Raw genomic sequence first — 27139 nt, forward strand, 5'->3', positions numbered from 1 at the left:
GTGTCAGTGCGTTTATAGCAGTATAAAGCACACTCAGCAAGGGGCACCCTTACTTGATTTGAGCGAGCTTACGTAATACATTGTGTAAGCGAGCGGTTTTTTTTTTACATTTGAATTTCTCTTTAGAAAAAAAAGATTGCCGTCCCCTCGGCAGAGACGTTTACAACGATTTAGTTTCTAAAAGAAAAATCGGAGATTATCAGTGCTTTTAAAAAAAATCAATTACCATGGAGAAACGTTCTGCGCTGTAAAAACGAGTCGAACGACGTCAAACAACCTCCTTGTATCGAAATTTACTCTGTTCCTATGACAGCTCATGCTGTTAAACCCTGTGCATTGTTTTGTTAATTGCAGAGCATTTTCAGTGATTATGCTGCACTGGGTGTACGTTTAAGCCATTGATTATTGATCATGCCCTTGGCACGGGCAGGCGGTACTGCGCCTTTAAGAGTTTGAAAGAGCGCGTGGCGGGTCTGTTGTGGGACCGCCCACTTAGCCTTTCCCAGGGTGCACCGGGGGTCAAGATGGCGGCCGCGGCGGCACTGGAGCGGAGCTACATAGAAATATGTGGTTTCGAGAGAGAAACCCTCCAGAAATTCCGAGATATAACGGTTGATCCAGGTAAAGGCCCTTAAAGGATCACGCACGGGGGACGGGGGACTGTACTTTGTTGGGTAAGATAGTACGATCCCCGGAAGACGAGGTCGTGACTGCCCACCATGCAGCGGGTTAGCCATGCCTTCGGTAGAGCGCCTATTTGACACTGTACTAGCAAGTAGATCAATTAAGGTACCAAGCCGCCCCGCGGGTCTGGAAAACCCAAGTATCACACCTTGATTGGTGCCCTCCAGTAGATCTTGAAGTAGTCGAGGTAGGGTTTTTTCTAAAGTGTTCTGCAAACTTAGCTTTTTGAAGAGGAGCAGAGGCATGGATTATGAATTCGTTATTTGTAAAGTTGCGGTCATTTCCTACACAACATAAATGCTTTGATTTTAAGGTGGCTTTAATTTCGCTTTACAGTGATTTACATCTTAATCATGGAGTTAGTCTCGGATTCTATATGCTTATAATTACCTAACTGTAATCTTAAGTGTCGCGCAGTGGAAACTCGATTAGTACAATTCTTTCGAATCCCATTATCCGCGGTGAATCCAGCAGGACGGTAAGCCCCAACACTGCGAGATGTGTGCTAGCAAGTCTTTTCAGCACCCTGGTTTTCCTGGGCGTCTCTAGATATATCGAGCCTGATGCAAGCATGCAGCGTCCGGCGCCCCGCTTTCTCTTGGAATTTACACAGGAAGATAAAAATATGAGTGTTGCCACTTGAGTGACTGGACTGTATTGCTGGACTGGAGAGGGCGGGTTTGTTTTTTTTAGTTGAAAGCCTTTGCAGAGTCTAAAGCATTACGAAGAAAACTCCCTTTTCGCTCGCACGCTGTGATACAACCCTTTGTCTTTTTCTGTGATTGCAAGGGGTGAATGCTCTTCCTGGAGGAGTCAAATATCCGGACAGTGCTGGTGGATTCCATTACGAGGAATGTGACAAGCTCCTGTCTGTTACAAGCAACAGGTTCATACAGTGGTGAGCTGCAAATCTTTTTCTTTTACCTAACAGTTGTCATACTAGCATAGTAATAGGGATACTATACTGTAAAAAGGCGCCGTCCTTCAGATGAGATGTAAAACCGAAGTACTGATTCATCTGTAAACTGGCTTCATCTCCTCCCCACTGAGAGCTGGTGTGTGGGGAGCGTTCTGGTGCACTATGGCTGCTGGCGCATCATCCAGGTGAGGCTGCACACTGGTGGTGGTGGAGGGGATCCCCATTACCTGTAAAAAGCTTTGTGTGGAGTGTCCAGAAAAGCGCTATATAGGTGCAAGGAAATTATAATGCTAGCATAATGAGGGCCCTTTTTGATTTGCAATATTGGTGTTTCTTGCAGTTTTCTGGGACAGTGGTGTTTTTTCATTGCAAATCTGCAGGTGATAATGTCTACTTGCTGTGGTGTCTCGGGAAATGATGTTTACTTCGTGGCACTAACAATGCGATGCTGGTTTGTAGTGCGTCCTGATCATTTCCCACCCCAGGCGGAGTGGAGCAGTTCATACTGTATCTCCCAGCTACTCGTATGTCAGGGCATAATTCTGGGTAAATTGCTCCCTGGGCTCAAACAGTCTGACCCCCCCAAAAGCTCCGTTGAATTAATCTCCTGCTGAGCAGTGGGGTGGAGTAGGTCTCCTCCCTCATGTGGAGTGTTCTTGCAGCCCCTGGGATGAACAACGCTATGCAAATGGCAGGAATTATCAATAAAAGCATGCAGTCGACTTTGGTAAATGAACGCCTTCATTGATCTGCTAGAATTGCTTTTCCTCAATTTGTTGTTAATTGCTCTTATCTAAAGACTGCAGGGTTTTTTTTATACTGCCCTCCAGGTAGGGCCCAAAGCATCAGAAGATTCTATGCATTATGCAAGCATTATGTAGTCAATACGGGGGGGCATGCATCTCGGAGGTCCTTGGTTCAGTTCCTGGCTGGAGCTGTCCGTGTGGAGTTTGTATGTTCTCCCTATGTTTATGTTGGTTTCCCCCACATGCTCTGGTTTCCTCCCACAGTCCCAAGACATGCCGGTGGGTTAATTGGCTTTTGGGTGAACTGGCCCTGGTGTGTATGTGCCCTGTGCCCTGTGAGGGACTGACATCCCACCCAGGATGTACCCCACCCTTGCTTGCCATGAAAGGCTCCGTCTCCCTCGCGCCCCTGATCTGGAAGAAGCAGTTAGGAAAGTGGGTTGTTGTGGTGTTGGTGGTGTGGGGCATGAAATCGCACTTTCTCACCGCCTCCAGGAGCACCTCCGGCGACACTGTCCAGCTGGTGGAGCAGTCCCTGGACACCAACCTCCTGAACAACGCCGTGCGCTTGAAGATCCTCCACTGCGCCCTGCTGCCCGGGGGGGTGCACATCCAGGAGACCTGCAACCATGTCGTCGTCCTCGTGGTCACCAGCCAGACCGTGCACCGGCTGGTCCTGCCCCACCCCTCCCGCATGTACAGGAGTGTAAGTTCTCCGGGAGATGCCGATTGCTCCTGCCTGGTTTCTCAGCGCCCCAAAACCAGGATATCAGGTTCTTTTTGTCTTGTTACAGTCGCAGCAGGGGCTTGCATTACAGACAGCAGGCCGATGGTCACTCAGGAAATTGGGGCTGGTTCTTGTGGTCACTGACTGCTTGCAGGCCTGCTTGTTTGTACCGGATTTTACACTAGAGTTTGCCCACGCTTAACCAGGGAAAAAGATTTCGGTGAAATCACCCAGGGATGTTTTGCACGGTGAAACCTGGTAGCCCAGAGTCCTTAATCATGTTGGTGTTCCCCGTTAACGTCTTAGCTGTGTACCTACTGTGTACTCCGGGGCAGAGCGGTGGCTCTGTGGCTGGGAGGTTGCCGGTTCAAATCCTGCAGCCGGCAGAGGAACCTTACTCCGTTGGGCCCCTGAGCAAGGCCCTTAACCCCAACTGCTCCAGGGGTGCCGTATAAATGGCTGACCCTGCGCTCTGACCCTAACCTTCTCTCTCTTTCCGTCTGTGTGCCTGTGTGTCTCATGGAGAGCAAGTTGGAGTATGCGAAAGACAAGTTCCTAATGCAAGAAATTGTATATGGCCAATAAAGTGACCATATCTTACATCTTACATCTGCTGTGTGCGTTCCGTATTGTAGAGTAATGGAGGTTCTGTGGGTCTTTTATCTCCCAGGAGCTGGTCACCGAACTGCAGATGCAGTCTATATTCACGGACGTCGGGAAGGTGAACCTGCGAGATCCCGCCAACACCTCCGTGATCCCGGCCCTTCCCGGGCCGGTGGCGAGCTCCGGCGCCTCCGCAGCCTGGGTCAACGGCGAGGGGGAGGCGCACTTCGCCGTGGCGTCGGCGTCGGGGGGCATCCTGGTCATCAGGCTGCCCCCCCACGATGTGCAAGGTGAGGGTCCCCCGCCAGGACGAATTTGGCCCCGTCTCTGCCGCCGGGAGCCCACCAGGCCGCGAGCAGCGGCTCCTGTCCCGGTGAAGAATGTGGGCGAGAGGAGTGAACGAGGTGAGGTTTCGTGGCTGGGCAGGTAGTTTAGAAAGTAGCATAAAGGAACATCAAGTGAGAGGAGGCCATTCAGCCCAACTAGGCCATGTAATTGTTAATTTCTTTGATACTAGTAGTATCAAGTATCACTCACTAATCAATTACTCATATAATTGATCTGAGGATCTCATCCGGCCTTTTCCTGGAGGAAGCCAGGGTATCGGCTTCAACAGCTGCACTAGTATCACTCACTAATCAATTACTCGTATAATTGATCTGAGGATCTCATCCGGCCTTTTCCTGGAGGAGGCCAGGGTATCGGCTTCAACAGCTTGGCTGTGCAGCTTCTTCCAGACCCGCAGAGCACTTTGCGTTAAGAAGTGACTGACTCCCGTTCTCAGTTTCAAATGCACATCTACTCGGTTTCCACTTGCGTTCTCTGGTGCGTCTCACTCTCGTTCTGAAGAAGTCCACTGAGCTGGCTTGGTCAGCGTCTTCAGGGATTTTGAAGACGTGTACGAGTTCCCTTCGTTGTCTCTTCTGTTCAGAACTAAAGATCTTCAGTTCCTTCAAGCCGTCAGTAGAGGACATTCCCTTAAATCCCCGAAATGTATCTGCTGCTTCTTCTTCTTCTTCGGGCTGATTCATAGGCAGCAAAAGTTTTGTTAAAGGGTTATTTGGCATGGCCAAGTCCGAGATTGGAAGTCAGTTTGGGCTGCTACTGCGTCATTGCGCTGGTTCGCTAGTTACCTCTGCAGGAGGAGAAGTGAATGTAAGTCTTATTTGCAGATGTCAACCCTTATCCTGACCCCCTTTCTCCAGGGAGCATCACTGTCCTGGAACTGAAGCAGAGCTCGGTTATGCAGCGTCTCCTGACTGGTTGGATGCCAACAGCGATAAGGTGAGAAAGGAAAGTCCAATTTGGATGGTCTATTTCGTCACCCTTTAACACCCATTCTCCTTTCCTCAACTGGCAGTGTTAAGACGGCTCAGGTTTCTCGGGCACTGCCACGCGTATCAGGAGAGGTATGCATGGTGCATTTCAGTGTGTGCTGTGGCAGTGCATCTGCTGAAACGGCAAGTTCTCCGTACATCAAACCTTTTACAGACAAGGGCTCCTAAATAGTTTGGGAAAACTGGAGCGGCAAGAGTTGGGGAAAAAATGTTCACTAAGAGCGGTGCTGCTGGGGGTACAGAAGAATTCTTCCACTGTGTTTTTTTCTCCACTACAGGGGAGATCAGGGCCCTTCCGATGTTCCGCTGAGCTTGGCTGTGCGACAGATCGAGAGCGACGCCTTCGTCTTCGCTCTGTGCCAGGATCACAAGCTCCGCCTGTGGTCTTACAAAGTGCGTGACGGCTTTGTGTTTTCCAGCTCGTCTTGTTTTGCAGGCAGGCCCCCGAATGACAAGTCTATCTTGACAGCAGGGCGTTCTGGGGAAGACGGGCTTTAGCCTGCCCTTCTAGCTTTTGTTTTTGATGAGCTGTTTAAATCGCTCAAGGAGGCCATCAAGCTGATCTTCTGTTAGTGTCTTAACAGACAGGGATGTGATCAAAACCTAGTACATCCCCAATATTAAATATATCATTGTAACCTCAATTGCTTAAGTGCAACAATGTTTAAAGCTGGTCCAACACTGCTAAATGCACTTCGGGTTAGTGCCACATTGTGAGTGTGTGAGTGTGTCATCGGCTCGCGTCTGTATTTGTGACAACGGAAGACCTGACCAGGGATGTTGTGTCCCAGGACCAGATGTGCCTGTTGGTGGCGGACATGCTGGAGTACATGCCTGTGAACAAGGATGCGAGACACACACTGGGGCAGGGGCACAAGCTCCGCCTGGCCTTCAGCTCCTCCACGGGCCTCTGCCTGGGGGTCTACCTCAGCTTCCCCAAGAGAGGGCAGTTCTGCGTCTTCCAGCTCGTGAGCACCGAGAGTCACCGCTACAGCCTGGAGCACATCTCCTCCTTGTTCGAAACACAGGTGCGCTGACCTCGCACTCTCCACCCACTCGCTCGCCGCCAAGCCTTTCGTCGGTTATTTCTGACCAGTTTTAAAATTTAACCAGATTTGCTTTTGAAAGGAAAACGAGCTTGTTTTTTTCTTTTATTAGTGCGTTGAATATTGTATTTTGTTTTTGTTTCTTCTGTGGTAAGGTAATTTATTTAGAAAGGATCTTCTCTCCGGGGAGTTTCAAAGCCTGTGCTATTGTATATTCCTCTGCTTAGAAAGTTCCACCGTTAAGGATTTGTGAGGTTTGAGTATCTAGATATGACGGACATCCGTCACGCTTTTATTTTTATGCAGGAGACCTTGGTTGATTTTTCTTTGACCTCAACTGACATCTGGGCTCTCTGGCTTGATGACGAAAATCAGACCGTCGTGAAGTACATCAACTTTGAGCAGTAAGTGTTCAGTGTCTGTAGTGTCCATGACTTATGCAGACGCTGTGGAAGTGTCGCATTCTTATGGAAAATTAAAGAGCGTGTTGCCAATTTTAAGCACACAAAGTGTGATGGCTCTTGTCTTTTGCACTTTTAGTCTGATTAAAGCCGGCCACTACACGGTGTGATTTTCTTAGAGTCTAGAATGTGCTTTATTGCTTACAAGGTGCTATTTGTGTGATTCTGTGCTTCACTGAACAGTGGTTGTCATTGACTTCCTGCAGTAACCAGGCAGGTCAGTGGAACCAGGTGTTTGTACAGCCCCCTTCTGATGAAGAGGTCAACTTCGGAGAAGACCAGGACCCCAGGGTTCGTAACTCGGCTTCTTACTTAGCAACAGGGAGCTCTTGGCTATTGAGCAAAACATCGCCTGGGGACTAATCAACACTCCAAAGACGCCAGATGGAATGAATGAGGAGTGTGTCACTGTGATCATATTAAATAAATGTAATTATTAGCAGATGCTTGCAAAACTGACCCTTTTGAAATCTGTAACATTTCATGATGTAGTTATGCATGTTTTTGGAAGGGAACACGCTTGTTTTTTTGTTAGTGTATTGAATAGTGTATTTTGTTTTGTTTTTTTTGGTGGTTAGGAAATTTATTTGGAAAGGATCTTCTCTCCTGGAAGTTTCACAGCCTCAGCGATTCTAAAAGCACTGCAGGTGAGTCAAACCCGAGCGCTGTCCTTAGCGCTGTGTTCGTGGATGAATGGAGGAATCTGAAAGGATCTGTGAAACAGAGACCTGTTTTGTTCCCCAGCGGTCAGAACTGTAAATATAACAGTATATACAGTTATATATACATAAATAACAGTATATGAGTTATAAACAATAAACTTGAACTTGAAGTCTTTTGACTACAGCTGTTAGTTAGCGTCATCTCCACTTTTCTGTGATCGGTCTTGGGAAGCCTGACTGCCCTCCCCCCTTTCCGTATCAGATCTATCGGCGCGGAGCGGAGAGAATCTTGGACCTCTCCTGGGAGGCTCTAAAGAAGGAGGTGACCGTCGCCGTCGAAAACGAAGTAAGTGCTGTGCGCTTTCCCTCCAGGAGCAAGGAGCATTGTTGGCGTTGGGGGCTCTTGGGCTTTTCCCGAGTTGGCTTTCCGGCTCGTGCCGTTTGCTGCTGTTGAGAGGATCTCCATGGACTTTGCTCCTCGGGTCTTGGCGACCAAGTAGAGTTATTCCAGTCATGGTCTCCATTAATCTGATCAGAGAGCAGAGAAATGACGAACTGAATTGCCTATGGATAAAATAAGATCACTTTATTGGCCATATACAATTCCTTGCATTAGGAATTTGGCTTTTCACATACCCAAACTTGCTATAAAGTAGACGTTCAGATCTGGAATGGAAGAATGCAGGACTCTACAGTATGTAATTCTGTACTGCATTATATAGGAACGCGTGCTATGAAACTAAGTAACCAATTATTTGGAAGAGGAAGATGTTCGTGATTCTGGAAAGCGGCCAGTCTGATCAGCACAGGGAAGCGTGATGGATATCAAATACATGTGAGGACTGTTTGAATTTAATCACTTTGAGAAAAACACACAGAGCGTCTCGGTGTGTTACGCTCCCATGCACGTGAAATAAAAACTTCTTTTCCTGTCTGAGACGGACTCCTGGACGGTCTTTTAAGGGGAAGCGGGAAAATTTCTCCCAACGCGGTCGAAGAATGAGCGCGTTCGTTTTGCGATGCAAGTGGCCAGCGCTTTTTAAGAAGCTCGCAGGCGGGTGCGCCCGTGTGCTCTCCACGTTTCCCTGACCCGTGTGTGTGTGTGTGTGTGTGTGTGTGTGTGTGTCTCCAGCTGCAGAGCAGGGTGACGGAGTACGAGTTCCCCCCAGAGGAGTTCCATCAGCTGCAGGAGGAATACTGGTCCCGGTTCTACGCCTGTTGCCTGCAGTACCAGGAGGCCCTGGCCACGCCCCTCGCCCTGCACGTCAACCCCGGCACCTCCATGGTCTGTCTGCTCAAGAAGGTACGGCCATTCAACCGCCACGGGCTGGGCTCTTCAGCGCTGAGCCTCTTAAACCAAGGATCTCCCCCGTGCTGAACCCCGGTGATTAGGAATTTGCACGAAAAGTTTGTAGCTGCTTTGAGTGGCACTATGACTTGCTCTACTCCAGAGCTCTGTGACCATTATTCTGCAAAAGCCTTATTTTTAAGCATGTACAGATGCCACGATTTTGCAACCTGCCACGTGTACAGCCCACAGTAGTTTTTCAAATAAAGCGTGTTAATTTTGCAACCGTTAACTTGGGGGTTTGTAGTGCATTTGAAAAGCTGGTTTGAAAGGCATCGTCTGTCTTTTGCTTTCCTGCTGTGAGGTGTGTGTGATGTCTTCCCCAGGGCTTCCTGTCATTTCTGGTGCCCTGCTTTGGTGTGGATCACCTGTACCTGTCCTCCTCTGAGAACCTGGCCGTGGAGGACGAGACCTCCGTCACCGAGGGTGAGTCTTCACAGCGGTGGAAGTTGCAGAAGTCTACATTTAAATTGCGTTTCTTTAGCTCTTTTGATCCCCAAGGATCCCCAAGTAATGCGCTACTAGGAGGACAACCCACTGCATCCACTTGCTGAAGCGCAGCGCCTGCTCGGATTCTGGGGCACCTATTAGGCACCAGCAGCCCCACTTCACAGTAGATCGGGTGCAGGAGAGAAATCTTGGAAGTTGGACTCGGGAGGCCAGACTGAGCAAGAGAAAGAGCGGGACTGGGTCAGGGTGTCCTGGGTCGCAGGCCTGCTCTGACCAGCTGTGCCAAAGGGAGCTTTCATGACCCAAGTCGTCAGGACCCTGGTTTGCGGTCTTAGCTGAAGAGCTCCACCTGCTGGTCCACTGGTACCCTTCAGCGGTTCTGTTGCTATGCAGCTTTTTGCTTGCCAGTTTAATGTAGGCGGGGGGGGTCTTTGACTTGCAGGACGTGGGCTTGTGCTTGACGTGACCTCTGTAGGAGCGTGTCAGCACCCGTCTAGTCCCTGTTTTTTTTTTCCTTATTTTCGATACAGATACAAAAACGGATGCAGATATACATATAGGCACAGACGGATACATAGGTTCAGGTGGGGGTACAGTACTTCTGTAGGCACGGGTGCAGATTCGGGTACAGGTGTCGATGCCATTTTTCTGGACACTCCACTCAAAGCGCTTTACGGGTCATGGGGATCCCCTCGACCCCCACCAGTGTGCAGCCCCACCTGGATGATGCTCCAGTCCTCTCACACACACCAGCTCTCAGTGGGGAGGAGAGCAGAGTGATGAAGCCAGTTCAGAGATGGGGATTATTAGGAGGCCATGACTGGTAAAGGCCAGGGGGAAATTTGGCCAGGACACCAGGGTAACACCCCTACTCTTTTTGAGAAATGCCCTGGGATTTTTAATGACCCCAGAGAGTCAGGACCTCGGTTTTACATCTCATCGGTTTTACATCTCATTATATTACAGTATAGTGTCCCCGTCACTATACTGGGGCATTAGGACCCACACAGACCGCAGGGTGAGCGCCCCCTGCTGGCCCCACTAACACCTCTTCCAGCAGCAGCCTCAGCTTTCCCAGGAGTCTCCCATCCAGGTCCTGACCAGGCTCACACTGCTGAGCTCCAGTGGGGCTGCCAGCTGGGAGCTGCAGGGTGATACGGCTGCTGGAGAGGAGGAGAGTATTTGTAGGGAGGCCCCCTCGCTCCCTGCCTGAGCCCCCCCCCCCCCATGTTCTCCCCCGGCAGACCCCGACACGGCCCGGGACGTCCTGCAGCTGGTGCACTGCCTGCGTCTGCTGGGCGAGTCGGTGTCGCCCGACATGGCGCTCATGATGGAGAAGGCCGTGGAGCACCTGCACCCGCCGGAGAAGGCGGCAGAGCGAGTGCTGGAGAGCCTGCTGGCCAATGAGAGGTGAGCGAGAGGCGGGGCGGGGGCGGAGTCACGGCGGGGCGGGGGCGGAGTCACGGCGGGGCCCACCTCCTTCCACTTAGCTGAGAAACTTCTTTTTTGTTGCTGCTTTTTTCTGTCTTGGACTCCCCCCCCCCCCCCTCCTTTACATCCATTTTTGTTCTCCCCACCTGATCTGGGAGAGCCAGTTGTTTTTTTTTCCCCCCCTTGTGGCTCTCGGCTGTGAACCCCGCCTCCTTTCGCTGCGGGTGCGCAGGCGGCCACCGGGGGGCGCCATCAGCTCAATCCCACATGTCCCTGGGCTCAACCAAGTATTACCGCGCGGCCTAGGGGGGCGACTCGGTGCTCGGACCCGTGCTCGGGGAGCTGGATCTCGGCCGAACTGCGTTTCCAGTCGAGCCACATTAGGGAAGCCCGCATTGACTCCCGTTGTGCCCTGCTTTGCAGCAGCAACGTTATAGAGGACATCCAGAGTAAACTGCAGGACATCCGCAACCCTCTGAACGCCATCTCCATCCTGCTCCGGGAGATGGACTATGAAACAGAGGTGGAAGTGGAAGATCAATTTGCTGCAGGTACGTCCTTACTCTGGAGAGCTTTACGTTAGAATTGATCATAATGTGCTTCTTCCAGCCTCACCCATCAGAGTAACTTAGTGCTTCCTGTGCACATGGTATAGATTGTATGTATAGAACATATAAAGAATTGCTGCAAATCAGCCCATCTTGCTTAAAGGGGATCTGTAGTTCCAGTTTCTCAGACCAGTTATTAAATCTTGGCAACAAGATAAATTCATTGACAGATTCTGAATCGAGCACAAAATCGTGAACTTTGTGAAAGTGCTGTAAGTCGCCACGTTGTCGCAAACTCGCATTGCAACGTGATGTGGCCCTTCCTGCTCACTAGTCACTGATATGATTGTCATGTGATGTACCAGCGAATAGGTACAGGTTGTGCAGCAGAAATTTCACTGCAGAACTGTTCCAGTGTGACCTGCATGCGAGTGAACATGTAAGTAGTATTTGTCGGCTAAGCTCTCTTGTGATCGAAGGCAATATTTCTATTGGATTAAAGGAGATGTATTGACAAGCCTGCTTGTTTAGGATGGCATAGGGCTGCACGCATCCCCGGAGGTGTTGCTGGCTCTTTCTGAATCGCAGAACGTGGCGCTGCGCACTACTGCAACCTTATTTTTCTATTTCAGGGTTAGAAAGAATCAGCGTTGACGAGTGCATTTCAAACCACAGCAAAAGTAAAATGTACACAGTCGCTTGTAAAACCTCCAGTTTACATCCCAAAGTAGACCAAATTTCCAGGTATACCTGTACTTATTCGCTGATACATTACATTAGTCATACAGGGACTAGTGAGCGGGAAGGGCCACATCATATGGTAATTCTTGCAAACTCTCGCTCTTGCCCGTGGTGAGACCAGGGATTTGCAACAACATGGCCACTTATAGTACTTTCACACATTTAATGATTTTATGCTTAATTCAGAACTTGTGCAATTTTTCTATAACGTCGATGTATATATTTTTATAATGATGAGAAAGTGGGAAATGCCCTTTAGAGACAGGTGCTCCATCTGCTGCTGGAGAAACAGGGCCGCACTGCTGTAAACGCAGGTGGAAGCTCGATGTTCTGTTTTCGTGACGAGGATGAAATTCCCCTCCGCGGGCTTTGGGGCACCATTGCCTGAGGAGCACGGAGGAGCGGGTCTCCTCCCTTCACGCCTCGTCTCTTCCGCTCCGCAGCCCAGCCCCTCGGCGTGCGCGTGAGTCTGTCCCAGCTCCTGGGCAGCGGCCTGGCCGTGACCCTGGTGTGCCAGGCCGCGTGTCAGAGCGCCGCTGCCCGCCTGCTCCTCTGCCGGGACCTGCTCGTGCTGCTGCAGCTCTACGTGCGCCTGGGGGACAACGTGAGTGGGACACCGCGCTCTCTCTCGTTCTCTCTCTCACCCCCACACCTCCTCGAGCCGCTCCCAGCCCTCGTCTTGCGCCCCGCCGGTGCTCATGATTAATAATAATAATAATAATAATAATAATTGCTTACACTTATATAGCGCTTTTCTGGACACTCCACTCAAAGCGCTTTACAGGTAATGGGGATCCCCTCCACCCCCACCAATGTGTAGCATCCACCTGGATGATGCGACGGCAGCCATAGTGCGCCAGAACGCTCACCACACATCAGCTATCAGTGGGGAGGAGAGCAGAGTAATGTAGCCAATTCATAGAGGGGGAGTATTAGGAGGCCATGATTGGTAAGGGCCAATTGGAAATTTGGCCAGGACACCGGGGTTACACCCCTACTCTTTTCGAGAAGCACCCTGGGATTTTTAATGACCACAGAGAGTCAGGACCTCGGTTTTACGTCTCATCCGAAGGACGGCGCCTGTTTACAGTATAGTGTCCCCATCACTATACTGGGGCATTAGGACCCACATGGACCACAGGGTGAGCGCCCCCTGCTGGCCCCACTAACACCTCTTCCAGCAGCAACCTAGTTTTTCCCAGGAGGTCTCCCATCGAGGTACTGACCAGGCTCACACCTGCTTAGCTTCAGTGGGTTGCCAGTTGTGAGTTGCAGGGTGATATGGCTGCTGGCCATGGTGTCCCCGTCGCCATACTGGGGCATTAGGACCCACAGGGACTGCAGGGTGAGCGCCCCCTGCTGGCCCCACTAACACCTCTTCCAGCAGCAGCCTTAGTTTTAAGGTTGTAAGGTTGGACCTCCTGGGAAAAAGGTTTTTCCCAGGAGGTCTCCCACCAGGGTACTGACCAGGCTCTCACCTGCTGGGCTTCAGTGGGCTGCCAGTTGTGAGTTGCAGGGTGATATGGCTGCTGGCCAGTGATATGGCTGCTGGCCTGGAGAAAGCAACACATATCCTAGTCTACTGCCCACCCTGATTAAAAAAACATATTTATAAAATGTATTTCGTAGAATGGCAGTAAAATTGACTAGACTAGATTGCCTTATCTGAACCTATAAGTTCTTTCTACTGTTTAATTTAATTTCTGTAATAAATGCAGTGAGACAGGGGGGCCGGGCTCAGCTGGCAAAGAGCGACAGTAGAAATGTGCAGCACAGAAACACTTTCTTTGACAAGCACGCAGTCAAAGAACTTGGGTTCGGACCCACACTGACCTTGGTGAGCGGTCAGCCCGGAGAGGAAGCGGCCCGTGACCCCCTTGTGACCCCTGTCTGTGCTCCAGGCGTACCTGGGCGTGAGAGGGCAGCTCCTGCAGCTGCAGCAGGACCTGATCCCCCGGACGGCTCACCTGCTCTGCTCCTACTACCTGATCAGGTGGGCTGGGCAGTGCCTGTCCACGCCGGTGCCCCTGGACACGCTGTGAGTACACCGCGAGCCGGCTCCGGAGCCCTGTGTCCAGTCGGACTGGATATTGAAGCTCAGTTTGGTTTTTTGCTTTAATCTGAATCATCCGTTCTGGATGACCACATCCACATCTAGAAAGAAATAGTCCAACAATGTGCACTGTTATGCACCTGTGTGAGATACTGTTAAACGCTTATCTCTTAGAGCAGAGTAGTGTTTAGGACAATGGGCTCTTGATGAGAGGACTTTAAAACCTATTTCAATCAGATAGTTCCAGTAAGTGCCCTGCTATATAAATGGGTACTTCTTCACCATTGTAAGTGAGCTACATTAGCTACATGGCTAATTCTCACATTGAAAAACAGCTTTCTGGAATGACTGAAGTGCATTGGCTTTCCCAGACTTATGTAACCATTTCACAAACACTGAGATGTGTTAAATTATATATGTACGAATGTTTGATATTAAAAACCCAATGTTTTCAGTGTGATGACACTCATAGGGTGTGTAGGCGTTGACTGCAGATTTTCTTCCGCTCCTCAGAGATGCTAACCTGCAGCACCTGTCGGTCCTGGAGCTGTCTGACTCCCCTGCCCTGGCTCCCAATAAATCAGGTGACGGTTTTACTCGTGGAGCACGGTCATGCAGCGGGTCCCGGGTTCGAGTCCGGCCTGGGGCTCCTTCTGAAGTTCTCCGTGTTTTTCCGAGGATTTTTCCTGATGCATGTCCTTTTTTCCCTCTCAATTTCCTTAGTTTTTGCTTCAAGTAAGGGGTTGTGAAAGAGACATAAAATAGACTGCTAATGTAGAGTTTGAAAAATCCTGCCTCGTTTGTATAGTGCTTCTAGTGAAGGCTAAATATTGAAAAATATCAGAGAAAAACATAGTTAATATAGCACCCAAAAAATGACTGTAAATTCGACATTATTTCCAATAGATAATTCCTACTAAATCTCCAAATGCTTTTTGTTTTTTTCCAGGTGTTAATACACTTTATTTCGCACTCCATGCAGAAAAGTGCAGATTCGTAACTTTTTTTTTCAGCATGGCATTTTTTTCCCCCATTCTGGGTGCTGATAATCAGACGTTCGCCCTGGTGTTTGGTCTTCTCCCCCCAGTGCTGAGTCCCCAGACTGTGGCCGAGCTGTTCTACCAGAACGTGGGCAGGAAGGCCATCGTGTCTCAGATCTACGCTCAGCAGGTCGCTCCTCTGAGCCAGGCTGTCCTGAGCTGGACCCAGCTGGTCCCTGCTGTCATCACCTCCCTCTCCCAGCACCTGTATCCTTGCTGCAGGATAGGAAGGGTCATTTACAGTAGATGGAGCCAATGAAAAGTGTGTTGATTCACGAATGAAACAGAATACTAAAGCATACTGGCAGTTGCTTGCAGTTCTGCTTTAGTTTTAGATTTGCGTTAGATCAGAGTTGTGAAACCTCATCTTTGGGTCAGGAGAGTGCTGCATCTGTAAGTGGAGATGTTTACTAGCAGACAGATTTGTCTTATTAGAAATTAATTAATAATAATATTTCTGTACACTTGAATAGCGCTTTTCTGGACACTCCACTCAAAGCGCTTTACAGGTAATGGGGGATCCCCTCCACCCCCACCAGTGTGCAGCCCCACCTGGATGATGCACCAGTCCGCTCCCCACACATCAGCTCTCAGTGGAGAGGAGAGCAGAGTGATGAAGCCAGTTCAGAGATGGGGATTATTAGGAGGCCATGACTGGTAGAGGCCAGGGGGAAATTTGTCCAGGACGCCAGAGTAACACCCCTACTCTTTTCAAGAAACACCCTGGGGTTTTTAATGACCACAGAGTCAGAACCCAAACAGACCGCAGGGTGAGCGCCCCCTACTGGCCCCACAAACACCTCTTCCAGCAGCAACTTCAGATTTTCCCAGGAGGTCTCCCATCGAGATGAGGCCAGGCTGTTGTGGGGTGATATGGCTGCTGGCTCTAAATATAAATGTATTAAATTGTGAGTGTATCGAATAAAAAGTAACGTGTCATGCAGGCTTGCTTGTAAAAGTAGCGGGCAGTTGTTCCTTATCTTGCCACTCTAGATGGCCAAGCAATCCGGGATTTCTCTTCCCAGAGTGCTTGATGGGAAACTGCCAGTACACCCAGCTGCAGGTAAAGACATCCGCCAGAAGCTGAAGTTCACAAATACTCCACTTTGGACAAGAAGGGTCTTGTTGAATTAAAATTGCTCATTTTATTTCTGATCTTATGACGGCTGTATTGAACACCGATTGTGTCATGTACCAGAGAACCTCTACCTCCCTTTAACTGCAGGATTATGCCCGACTGATCAGTCCCTGGTGTCAGGTGAATGTGGGATCCTGCCAGTTTGTGCTGGGACAGTGCTATCTGGCCACGGGAGAAGGACACAAGGTAATTTTTAAGGACTATTATTGACTATTCCTGTTCGTGCCATGTGGCGGGAAACAAGGATGTTGTCCTGGGATGCAGGCATTTAAGTTGTGCATCAAAGTGGGCATCTAGGCTCTAAAATAATAAGTTATTCTCTAAAAGAATTACAGCTATGAAGAGGCCATTCTGTATTCTGTCACCATTTAGTAGCTGGGAACTGACTTATTCCAGGATCTCATCCAGCCCTAGTTGAAAGAAACCAGAGTATCGGCTACAACATACTTGAGTAGCTTGTTTGTAGATCCAGACTCCTACAGCCCTTTGGGTAAAGAAGTACCTCCTGGTCTCCACTGTAAAGGGGAACTGCAATGCTATTTTTATATTTTAGGGGTAAAAAGAATCTGCATGGATGAGTGCATTTCAAACCACAGTGAGAGTAAAATGTGCACAGTAACATGTAAAACCTCCAATTTATATCGCAAAATAGACAACATTTCTAGGTTTGCTCAGCGCCATATTCTCTGGTTCAGAACAAGATTTCCGGTGACTTGAAGCAACCCTGTTAATTGTAAATGAATAGGCTTGTGAATACGCCTCTTTTAGTCCAATAGGATTAGTGCTCTCGACTTCGAGACGGTTTTGCCGACAGATATGACTCATTAATTCTGCATGCAGATCACGTTGGAACATTTCAGCAGTGAAATGTCTGCTGCACAGCCTGTACTTATGTTTGTCATTGGGGTGACTAGTGAGCAGGAAGGGCTAATTGTCGCTCTCATCCGTGGCAAGACCAGGGGCTTGCGACAGCAATGGCGACTATCCCATTATTTTCACCAAGTTCACGATTCTGTGCTTAATTCAGATTTTGTAAGAAAATTTGGGGATACCGTCAATGTATCTTATCGAGATTTAACAACGGGTCTGAAGAATTGGGACCACAGTTCCCCTCTAAATGCATTTCCCATAGAGTTCCACTGGCTCATGTTTCACTGTTCATGTGGAAGAAACAGGTGGGGAAGAATTCGTCCATGCCTCTGGGGATTTTGGATACTTGTGTGAGGTCCCCTCGCAGTCTACTCTGCCCAGGGCTATAAAAGCTCAGTGCCCCCAGCCTGTCGGTAGAGGACCTTTCCTTGACCCCTGGGGTGGGACTGGGCTACACTGCTGCCAGCAGGCCTGTTGCCGTGCGGGAGGAACGCTCGGTTGGCAATGCTTGTCTTTTTAGGCTCTGCAGTGCTTCCAGGCGGCCGTGACGGAGGTGGAAAAGGAGGATTTCCTGATCAGGCTCTCCAGCTCCGAGGAGGAGGAGGTGGCCGCTGCCCCGCGGCTGCAGTACTACAACAAGGTACCGCGAGGAAGGTTCTGACCCGCCGTCGCCACCGCCACCGGGCCGGTCCTACAACTCAACCGCTGGACACGGAACCTCTGGGCTCCCGCTTGGAGGGTCTCCTCACTTCATTCGTGAGGCAGCGCCTCTTCTGGTTACCAGTGCCAGTGGACTTCGAATGTCCTGATTGGCTTCCAAGGAAGAAGGTCAATCAGCAGGAATTAATTAGCGTGTTAACAATAGGGAACAAGAAGGGACTAGTTCGTGTTTTGAACGCTGGAACGTGTACGAGTGACAGGGGCTGAGCGGAGCTCGTTCGAGAACTTGTGGCCACCTCGCGGTTCTGAAAAGGGAACGGAACGTTCTGGATCCGGTATCTTTCTGGATCCCGCGCGGTCTTCTCCCTATTCCTCGGTCAACTGTGCGGTTCCGTCTCCCCAGCCCCTGGTGTTCCCGGCCGCAGGCGGGGGGACCGCGGTGGGGGGGTGGGGGTCTCGCTCTGGAGAGCGGCCGAGCTCGAGTCTCATCGCCTCTCTGTGCCGCTCAGGTGCTGAGGCTGCTGGAGGACGTGGGCCTGCCCGAGCTGGTCATCCAGTTGGCGACGGTGGCCGTCTCCGAGGCCATCCATGACGTCCGGAGCCAGGTAACTGGAATCTTGCTTAGGGCACCCGTCGTTCGAGGTGCACAAACGGCCGAATATCTCTGGAGCGCAGAGTGACCAGGCTTCACATGTTTGTTTCTGAAGTTCCGTTTCAGATCAGTCTTTCTAGATTTGTTGAAATGCACTTGTTCGTCGTCTCGGCAGCGAGCTGTTGATTCTCCAGTCCTTGCATTGGCTGTGCTATTTCTACATGAAAGGAGAGTGGCACCCTGTTTGTGCCAGTAATGCTTGTTCACTGAAATGTTGAAATCACTGGGTCGTTTTTTTCCCCCCTTACAGGCGGCCCTGCTGACCCGCGTATTCAAGCACCACCTGGACCTTGGCCACAACAGCCAGGCGTACGAGGCTCTGACCCAGAACCCCGACTCCAGCAGGTGTGGTGCCCCGCCTTCCTTGGGTTGTCAACTCTACAAATGAGGCAGAGTAGAAAGAACGTATCTGCGTGTGACTGGATGTATAGCATTTTAACATTGACAGACTCTCAGCTGCGCATTGTGTGTTTGTGTTGACCACAGTGTTGACCACTATGTCTCTTGCTCACCATGCTTTTGCTCTGTAGGCGGCTCGACTGCCTGCGCCAGCTGGTGGTGGTTCTGTGCGAACGCTCCCAGCTGCAGGACCTGGTGCAGTTCCCCTACGTCAACCTGCACGATGAGGTAGGCCTTTCCAGAAGCCTGCTCCCGCTCAGGCCTCGGACTGTACCATGTGTCAGTCACAAGAAGGGTTTCAGACCCAGCTCCTGCTCTGGGCTCAGACTGTACCATGTGTCAGTCACAAGAAGGGTTTCAGACCCAGCTCCTGCTCTGGGCTCGGACTGTACCATGTGTCAGTCACAAGAAGGGTTTCAGACCCAGCTCCTGCTCTGGGCTCGGACCGTACCATGTGTCAGTCACAAGAAGGGTTTCAGACCCAGCTCCTGCTCTGGGCTCGGACTGTACCATGTGTCTGTCACAAGAAGGGTTTCAGACCCAGCTCCTGCTCTGGGCTCAGACCGTACCATGTGTCAGTCACAAGAAGGGTTTCAGACCCAGCTCCTGCTCTGGGCTCAGACCGTACCATGTGCCAGTCACATTTAAATGTGGCTTTAATGGCTTGTAGCCTATTTAAAAGTGAACAAACTGAATCAGTTACTGTTTCGTCACCCAGATATTTTGCATTATGGCATTAAACAGTTTTTAATGTATTTATTTCTTGTCTCAGGTGGTCAGTATAATTGAGTCCCGTGCCAGAGCAGTGGACCTGATGACTCACAATTACTATGAGCTGCTGTATGCTTTCCATATCAACCGGCACAACTACAGGAAAGGTGTGGTTCCAACCCAATTACCATCCGAGTATGTGACAGAGAGGGCGAAGCATCCTGGGATTAATTTAAAAGTTATTAAATAAAGGTGGCATTTCAAAATCCTCCCTAGAATACTAAACAAAGACGTCAATAACATATTTTTAGAAATCATAGGCATTAAAAAAGCACAGCGATCAGTTGCTATCTTTAGTACTTTCATTGTTCTGTGTTCTTATTTTTTGTTACTGGGAGTTATCTACGGTCGTCTGGAGTTTGCCTGAGTAGTGGATAAAGAGGGAAAAATTCAACTTAATCCACAGATTCTCCAGGAATCTCTCATCATTGTGCTTGTGTGATTAAAAAAGTTTGCTTCTTTTGACAAAGTAATTAAGAAGGCGAGGAAGCACATCCCTCCTTGATGTCGTAAAGGAGGTGATCTTTGCTCTTACTGGCCCATCTGCAGCAGATACAGGCCTGTGTTTCTTGCAGTAGCGTTGGGCACCAGATATTAGGTATGGGCCCTGGGATTGTTTGCAGCCTTCAGAGATCTGCCATTGCCAAGCTCCCAGAAGAGAGCCAGCCAGCTCCTCGACTGATGGAGACGCTCAGCGCACAGGCGCAGGGAGAATGGGAAGCGTGTCATCAGTGTGTTTCTCTTCCCCCCCCCCGCTCCCCCCCCCTCCAGCCGGCACAGTGATGTTCGAGTACGGGATGCGTCTGGGCAGGGAGGTGCGCACGCGTCACGGGCTGCAGAAGCAGGTCAACTGCTACCTGGCTGCCATGAACTGCCTGCGCCTCATCCGGCCCGAGTATGCCTGGATCGTGCAGCCGGTGTCCGGCGGAGTGGTGAGCAGTTTCCGGGGGGGGCGGCGGTTAGGGCTGGGCGGTGGCGTGGGGGAGACGCTCTCCCGGCCTTTTTTCTTTGCTCCTACGGCATGCAACGGGGTTTGATAAAATGCATTTCTCTTTTCACCTCGCAAGGAAGGGCAGAAGCAGTCTTTTCTGGTAATTCTGCCTCTGCCTGGATTGGCGCTCGTTTAACAGCCTGTGTCTGCGTTGCTCTCCCCAGTACGAGCGGCCGGGGGCTTCCCCGAAGAGGAGTCACGACGGAGAGTGTGCTGCAGGCCCAGGTACCACACCCCAACCCAGCCCTCTCTCCCAGCAGCTACACAGGGAGTTAGATGACTTTACCCTCAGAAGTCTTGGGGAAGTTGACTTGTTCTTCTCTGCTTGAGAAGCCCACAGCTCTGCGTTTGTCAAACACTTTGACGTTGGTGTCAGTCACCTGTGTTGCACACGTGATGCAGAGCTTGATGATGATGATCATCACCTCATCCACCCGTCTCGGGCTGAACAGAGGCCCAGCGTTTCCATAAGGCTGACCCGGGGGTCGTTTATTCACCTGTCCTCTCTCAGTGACTGCTTTGTACTCAGGGGTGGCAGTGGACCTCACCTGGCAGGAACAGGGTGCAAGGTGGGACAGTGTACCAGGAGACACACACACACACATGCAGGAGGTAGTTTATGAGTCCCAGATAACAGGCAGACTTTATGCAGTGGGAGTTCCAGGCTAGAATCGGACCCAGGACACAAGAGCTGTGAGCAGCAGCAGGTCACCCTTCCCTGGTCTTACGTTTTTGTGTGTGTTTGTGGGTAAATATGTTGATCGGAGGGCATTATGGTGCACCTGGAAGTACTTTTGTAAGCTATAATAATAAAAATAATAATAATAATAATACTCAAAATGAACGTTACGTTTACAAACATATGACCCATTACTTTCTGACATTTGTTTTTGTAATTAAGAATCTCACGTGATATTATAGTATTGTATTATGTAAAAACCACTTGATACGAAATTGTCGGCTGTAGCTTTTTTACAATCCAGCCTGCACGTAGAAGCCGTGATGCTAGACTGTAGTTTTGTTTTACTGTAGTGAGCCGTCATATTGACATCCTGGAGCTGAAGGATCTACAGAAGGAGTACATCCTGGCTCGGAATCGCCTGACCCTGGCACAGCACGATCCCTCCTCTGCTGCCATTGCAGGTGGGTGTGCTCCCTCCCACATTAGGGCTTTCATGGCAGGGAAACTGAGGCCCCCTCCCCGTAACATTCGTCTGACCCCACAGGTTAGAATTTTTTATCCTGACTTTTTTGTGCTTCTTACGTCACTGGGACTTGGGGAGCCACTGTATGTCGTCGTTTTGAGACTGAGATTTGGGAAATGTCCAGGGAAGATCTTTCTGGAAAGGCTGGATTTAGGAGCCTTTTGTTCTGGCTTTAAATGCAAAGCACGTCTCTGAGCAGGGGCTGGGGCTCGTTGTAACCCTCTCCGATTCACAGGAAGCGCTTCGGCGGTGGAGATGGTGACCTTGCTGGTGCAGGCCGGGCTGTTCGACGCGGCCCTGTCGCTCTGCCAGACCTTTCAGCTCCCCCTCACGCCCGTCTTCGAAGGGCTGGCTTTCAAGTAGGTCACCCACGCCTGAGGCTGACGGGGTCAGAAGGGGGAGAAGACCTGCTGGGGCCGCTGCCAGTGTGTGGGACGTGCTGTTTGCAGTCTTAACCATGTGTGAATATAACCGAGTTTTACAGCGTTGAGGCCTCATGAGCACAGGTTTCTTGTTACTCAATAGCATTACAGCAGGACTCGGGACTCGTTTTCATGTCTCGAGAACCATTTAGGATGCCCCCGTTGCTAAATGCTCAAGTTGCCTCATAGCCTTCGGTGAAAGGAAATAGATAAACCAGCTATAAGCGTTTAACAGAAAATTAGGGCTGAGATAAATGGATAAGGTTTTTGCATACATTTTAATTCTGTGTTGTTATCCTCGATGTGACCTTGAGGATTGTTCGGACGATCCTCTTCTGCCATTGGTGATGCTAGTAGCTGTTCTCCCTGCTGTCCTTGCAGGTGTATTAAGCTGCAATATGGCGGAGAAGCACACCAGAATGAAGCCTGGAACTGGCTTGCTGCTAATCAGCTGTCCTCTGTAATCACCACCAAAGAATCGAGGTGAGTTCTGTTACCGATTTCACACTTGGGTTGTGGCTAAAGCCAAGACTTCCAATGTCTTGATTAAAGCAGTTGTATCTTGATTCCCAACCTTGGGCCAATATCTCTGCTGTGGTATATTCTTGCCAAAACCAAACATGGAATTTCAGACCTGGGTTGCCTGCGGATGAAGCTGGTCCTTATGTTGCAAGCTACCCGAGTGATGGATCTGTTACATATGGTGGTAGCGGTGGGATGCATCAGTACCTCACCGTAAACAGATGCATGACTGAGTTCCTCTGACACGATAGCAGTCACCTCTAGCTTGTTAGTTTCTTGTAAGTCTTTCCCTGCTCTGGAACCCTTCTATGATGTCTTTGCACCCCCAGCTTTGCCAATCTTCTGCCTAATGTCGCTGACCAGTGCTTCCCTTGTGTTTGCCATTTCCCTATTTCCTTGTGATAAAGCAGAAGGTGCTCTTTCACGCAAAGGAGTGATGTGCTGTTTTCTGCCCTTTGGCCGTCCAGTGTCTTTTACTTTGTCACAGTGGCACAGCTAACATGGCGGACGAGCTTGGTGGTAACTGTAGCCTGCAGAGCAGCCGGAGAAAGAAACCACCGGCTGTGCCATCATCCTTGCTGCTGGCACCCACCGTCGAATCCCAGAAAGGGACCCATGTTGACGATGGTCTTTGTCTCCACCTTAGTGCCACGGATGAGGCCTGGCGTCTGCTGTCCTCTTACCTGGAAAGGTACCCATCCCAGAATGCCCAGTACCACCGCTGCGTTCTCGACAAGCTGCTGTCGCATGGCGTGCCCTTACCGGACTGGCTGGTCAACGGGTACAAGGTGGGCAGTTGTAGCTCCTTAATGTTTGTTTGGCTGCAGCGCGCGTCCGGTTTCCTGCGTGTTGCCCCACGTTCGGCTGTGGCGCGTACCTTTCACAGGGGCGTGGGTGCCAGTGTGAATGTCCTGTAGCTTCAGAAGTGTCCTAATACTTTGGTGCTGATGGGCCATTAGAAGTCCTGCGAGATCTGCCAGCAGATCCGTGCTCTTGCCAACAGTAAATCTGCGCCATAGCTGAGTTGTGGGATTGATTTGATTTCTGATGCGGCGTCTGGTTCACGAGCGGCTCCAGGTGACAAGCAGGGAAGTGTTCTGTGCCTCCGGTCGCTCTGTCAGCTGTTTTTTTTCCGCTCGTGCAGGTGGTGGACGCCGCAGGGTTGCTGCGCCTCTACCTGAATTACGACCTCCTGGAGGCGGCAGGGGAGCTGGTGCTGGAATATGTGGATGCCCTTCTTGGAAAAGGCCACCAGTACTTTGGATTTGAAGTAAGCCGTGTGGAAAAAGACATTCCCTTTTTGTTTTCCCTGCCACCTAAAATCCATCACATGCTTCTCCATCGTTTGTCTCTGTGTAAGGAAATCAAACTGTAAATAATAAGCAGTAAGTAGGCTTTATAAGAAACAAAAGGGTTGATCTGAGAGAAACTTTCGACTTGTACAGAAACGGCAGGTTGATCAAAAAGCGCAGTTTGACTTGTACCATCAGCTGCTGTCTTCCACATGTATACAGTTAACAGATGGCTTCCACAGTGGATTTCACAGCAGGCAGCCCAGAGATCCAGAGACTACCAGAACTCTGTGCTCCATATCCTGTGGGATAATGTGGCGATCATCAGATGTATTCCCTATAAAAAGAATGCCATCTTGTTTTGTGATTATCACTACGGTCCGTAAAAGAAAATGTCGGAAATTTGTCCAAAGAATTAATTTTTGACCGGTTTGTCCCCGTGAAATGAAACGCCTTCTTACGTTCATCTTTAGTATCTTAATTAGTATTAATCACACGGGCATCCAACAGTTAATTCTAAAGACTTGAAGGTGGAGAAAATCACTTTCCTCCCCACCAAGGAGTAACTTACTAAGCACACACGAATATGGGATACAGCATACGGTAACTGCTGAATTATATAAGCAATTTCTTACACCATCCTGTACAAGGAGAACCAATTCGTCAAGATCTCGTTTCGTTCTGATGGATTATCTCAAGGAAGGACTTTGTAAACATGACACCAAAACAGACTGTACTAGATCTTCAAGGATTAATCAGCGTTGTCATATAGGCAGACTAAACAAGTGTGTTCTCAGGCACAAATCTTTGCATTGTTTATATCATGCACTTTTCCAGATGTGCCTTGACAGTTATTCTCCTGTAAGAACAGAGGGGAAGCACAGGACAGTCACATACTTATTTCATTACAGAAAACGCCAGAGCAATATACTCGGTGGAAAAGGAGAAAAAGGGACAAAGGAAATAATTTAGTTTTTAGACATAGTCATTTTGGATTATGCCAGTGTCGGCGTTTTCCTGTTCATTTTTAATTATTCACATGCTTAATCAAACTACTGCTCTTCTTAATATTTCAGAAGCCTTTGTCAGCCACTGGTCCCCTGGCCTGGCTTCCTTATCTGTCCATTGATCAGCTGCTACAGACCCTCAGCGAGAACCAGGCCAACGCCTTTAATGCCAACGTGAGTTGATTCTACATCTGGTTTTGCAAACGGGGATTTGTAAAAATTGATCAGGGAATGTTTAGTGTGGATAAACATCTGTGATATAGCTGATAAGTTGCGCCAGTTTTTTATGGCAAACCCAGGATCTTCTGGGTAACGGGACTTAACCTGTTGTCACTTATAAGTTTTATAAAGCTCCCGATTGCTTTTCTAAAGAATACTTTCCACCATGTTTTGGCTTTTTTTTCTTCTTATCACCCATTTGGATTATGTCACTAGTTGTGGAGATGGTGATGAAATCTGTGATTTATGGCAACTAACATGCTTATCCATACCTGCTTGTGAAACAGACTGGAAATTTGAAGCAAACCTGGTTCTTGTCTTTCATTCTCAGCTGTACCAGAAGCTGCAGGAGAAGCTGGGTCATTACCACAGACTTGTGGAGCAGGCCACCTTCCAGAAAACAATGAAACTATAGTCCCTACCGGGGGTCTCGAACCCGAGCTGTTCACACCAGAGCACTGCCTTTTCACCTGTGCATTGAACCCATTTCAGACCACGATAAAATAACCTGAAGTGTATTTTTCTATTGACAGTAAAGGAATATTGTTTATATACAAATAGAGATTTTTCATTGGAATGTTGGTTTGCTCTCAGTGATTCAGCCACTGCTCCTGGTCTGGTTTTTATTCGATGTCACAGACCGGTTTGCTCTTACAATGCCTGATCATGTACAATACGTGTATGTATGTTGCGTTTTTTCCCCTAAAAACGTCTGACTGGGACTCATTCAAGAATGTTTGTCACTAGGATTGAAAAAAATACTGTATATTTTCTTCTTTATACCTAAAAAGTACACGGTAACAAACATCTTGTTTCCACCCTTGCGTTTGTTGTGGATTTGTAGTGTTTTGTACTCGGCCTGTGAGTTTCACCTGCGGGGTGCCTGTAAATTAAGAGTTTTCTGAATTTTTGTCATTTTCTGTATTTGCAGTCAATAAAATGTTACTTCTTAAGGTGTGGCTCCTGCTTTCTGTTATAGCAAACACTGAGTATTGAATGAGCAAAGTTTTTTGTTTTTTTTTCCCCCAGTTTTCAGTAATCCATAAATCATGTCTTATTTCAGAGTCACTGCTTCTTTGATGCCCTCTGTCATTTGTCACAGGCTGGGATTGGGGTGTGGTTGCTGTGGTTACCTGAGATTGAGCGCAAGTATCCCAATTTGGAATACTACCAAACCTGCTCAGAAAGTGTTCCAATAGCTCAAACGCCATTATTGTTTTATTTCTCCATTATAAAAGCTGGAATGTGTCATCACATGGAGATGGAACAGCAGGGTGTTTCATAGTTCTGTGTGCGTGTACCACACGGACCTATTATGATTGTTTTAGCTCTTATTTTCAGAAGAACATGTCATGAGGGCTGTGAAGGTCTGGAACACGCAACAAGCAAGGTCAAGTTGTTGATCAAGTAGCGGCTGAGGAACCGAAAGGCCTCCTTTTAGAACACAGGGTCACAAATATTTATCTTCTTTTAGTCCGGATTTTAAAATGGTTTGTGATTTCATATTCTGCTTAAGCCGTAAATGGAAAAAGAAACGGCAGGTTGATCAAAAAGCGCAGTTTGACTTGTACCATCAGCTGCTGTCTTCCACATGTATAGTTAACAGATGGCTTCCACAGTGGATTTCACAGCAGGCAGAGATCCAGAGACTACCAGGACTCTGTGCTCCATATCCTGTGGGATAATGTGGCGATCATCAGATGTATTCCCTATAAAAAATACTATCTTGTTTTGTGATTATGGCCTCCTAATAATCCCCCTCTATGAACTGGCTTCGTCACTCTGCTCTCCTTCCCACTGACAGCTGGTGTGTGTGAGAGGATTGGTGCATCATCCAGGTGGGGCTTAATTTTATCAAGTTTGTCCTCATGTCACAAAACCTCTTCTTAAGTTTAGCTACAGTATCTTAATTATTATTAATCACACAGACGTCCAATAATCTTAATTCTAACAAATCAGGCTGCAGAAATCCAATCACCACTTGCTGGTCAAACGTGCGGGTGTTTCTGACAATTCATTACAGTTTCTGTTTTTTGTACAGTTAAACAGCGCAATGGGACGCATCAAGGAAAGCTACATCATCGACGTTTAAACGCATTCTTTTATAGATGCTGTATACAGTAACCCGAACAGCGTGCAGCAGAGCGCAGCCCTGTAGACGTGACGCTCTTTCCTGTGAGTGTCCGCGAGCGAGC

The 27139-nt window shown here is 49.1% G+C and overlaps 1 protein-coding gene across 2 annotated transcripts; it reads left to right on the forward strand.

Moving 5' to 3' along the window:
* The first annotated feature begins 488 nt into the window (after positions 1 to 488).
* Positions 489 to 25897, forward strand: nup160 (nucleoporin 160). Of its 2 annotated transcripts, none has more exons than XM_088611137.1 (35): positions 489 to 621; positions 1474 to 1582; positions 2845 to 3055; positions 3747 to 3969; positions 4885 to 4963; positions 5295 to 5409; positions 5808 to 6044; positions 6369 to 6466; positions 6730 to 6814; positions 7102 to 7170; positions 7448 to 7531; positions 8318 to 8488; positions 8860 to 8959; positions 10228 to 10393; positions 10838 to 10965; positions 12147 to 12307; positions 13605 to 13741; positions 14270 to 14340; positions 14844 to 15003; positions 15790 to 15859; positions 16022 to 16120; positions 17325 to 17444; positions 17974 to 18069; positions 18367 to 18461; positions 18647 to 18743; positions 19288 to 19393; positions 20058 to 20218; positions 20442 to 20502; positions 21310 to 21420; positions 21718 to 21841; positions 22286 to 22387; positions 23073 to 23214; positions 23571 to 23696; positions 24795 to 24899; positions 25276 to 25897. In XM_088611137.1, the coding sequence occupies exons 1-35, from the start codon at positions 525 to 527 to the stop codon at positions 25357 to 25359; spliced, it is 4200 nt and encodes a 1399-aa protein (XP_088467263.1). In that variant the 5' UTR covers positions 489 to 524; the 3' UTR covers positions 25360 to 25897. The 2 variants fall into 2 exon arrangements, with proteins under 2 accessions (XP_088467263.1, XP_088467264.1); XM_088611138.1 differs by having other exon boundaries at positions 10841 to 10965.
* Positions 25898 to 27139: the final 1242 nt, after the last annotated feature.

The sequence above is a fragment of the Lepisosteus platostomus genome, chromosome 18, assembly GCF_059453375.1.
Source record: "Lepisosteus platostomus isolate fLepPlt1 chromosome 18, fLepPlt1.hap1, whole genome shotgun sequence".
NCBI classification, from domain to species: Eukaryota; Metazoa; Chordata; class Actinopteri; order Semionotiformes; family Lepisosteidae; genus Lepisosteus; species Lepisosteus platostomus.

Coding starts and splice junctions, on each gene's coding strand:
- nup160 (XM_088611137.1), top strand. CDS start 525: ATGGCGGCCGCGGCGGCACTGGAGCGGAGCTACATAGAAATATGTGGT. Junction 622..1,473: donor AGATATAACGGTTGATCCAG/GTAAAGGCCCTT, acceptor TGTGATTGCAAG/GGGTGAATGCTCTTCCTGGA. Junction 18,462..18,646: donor CAGAACCCCGACTCCAGCAG/GTGTGGTGCCCC, acceptor TTTGCTCTGTAG/GCGGCTCGACTGCCTGCGCC.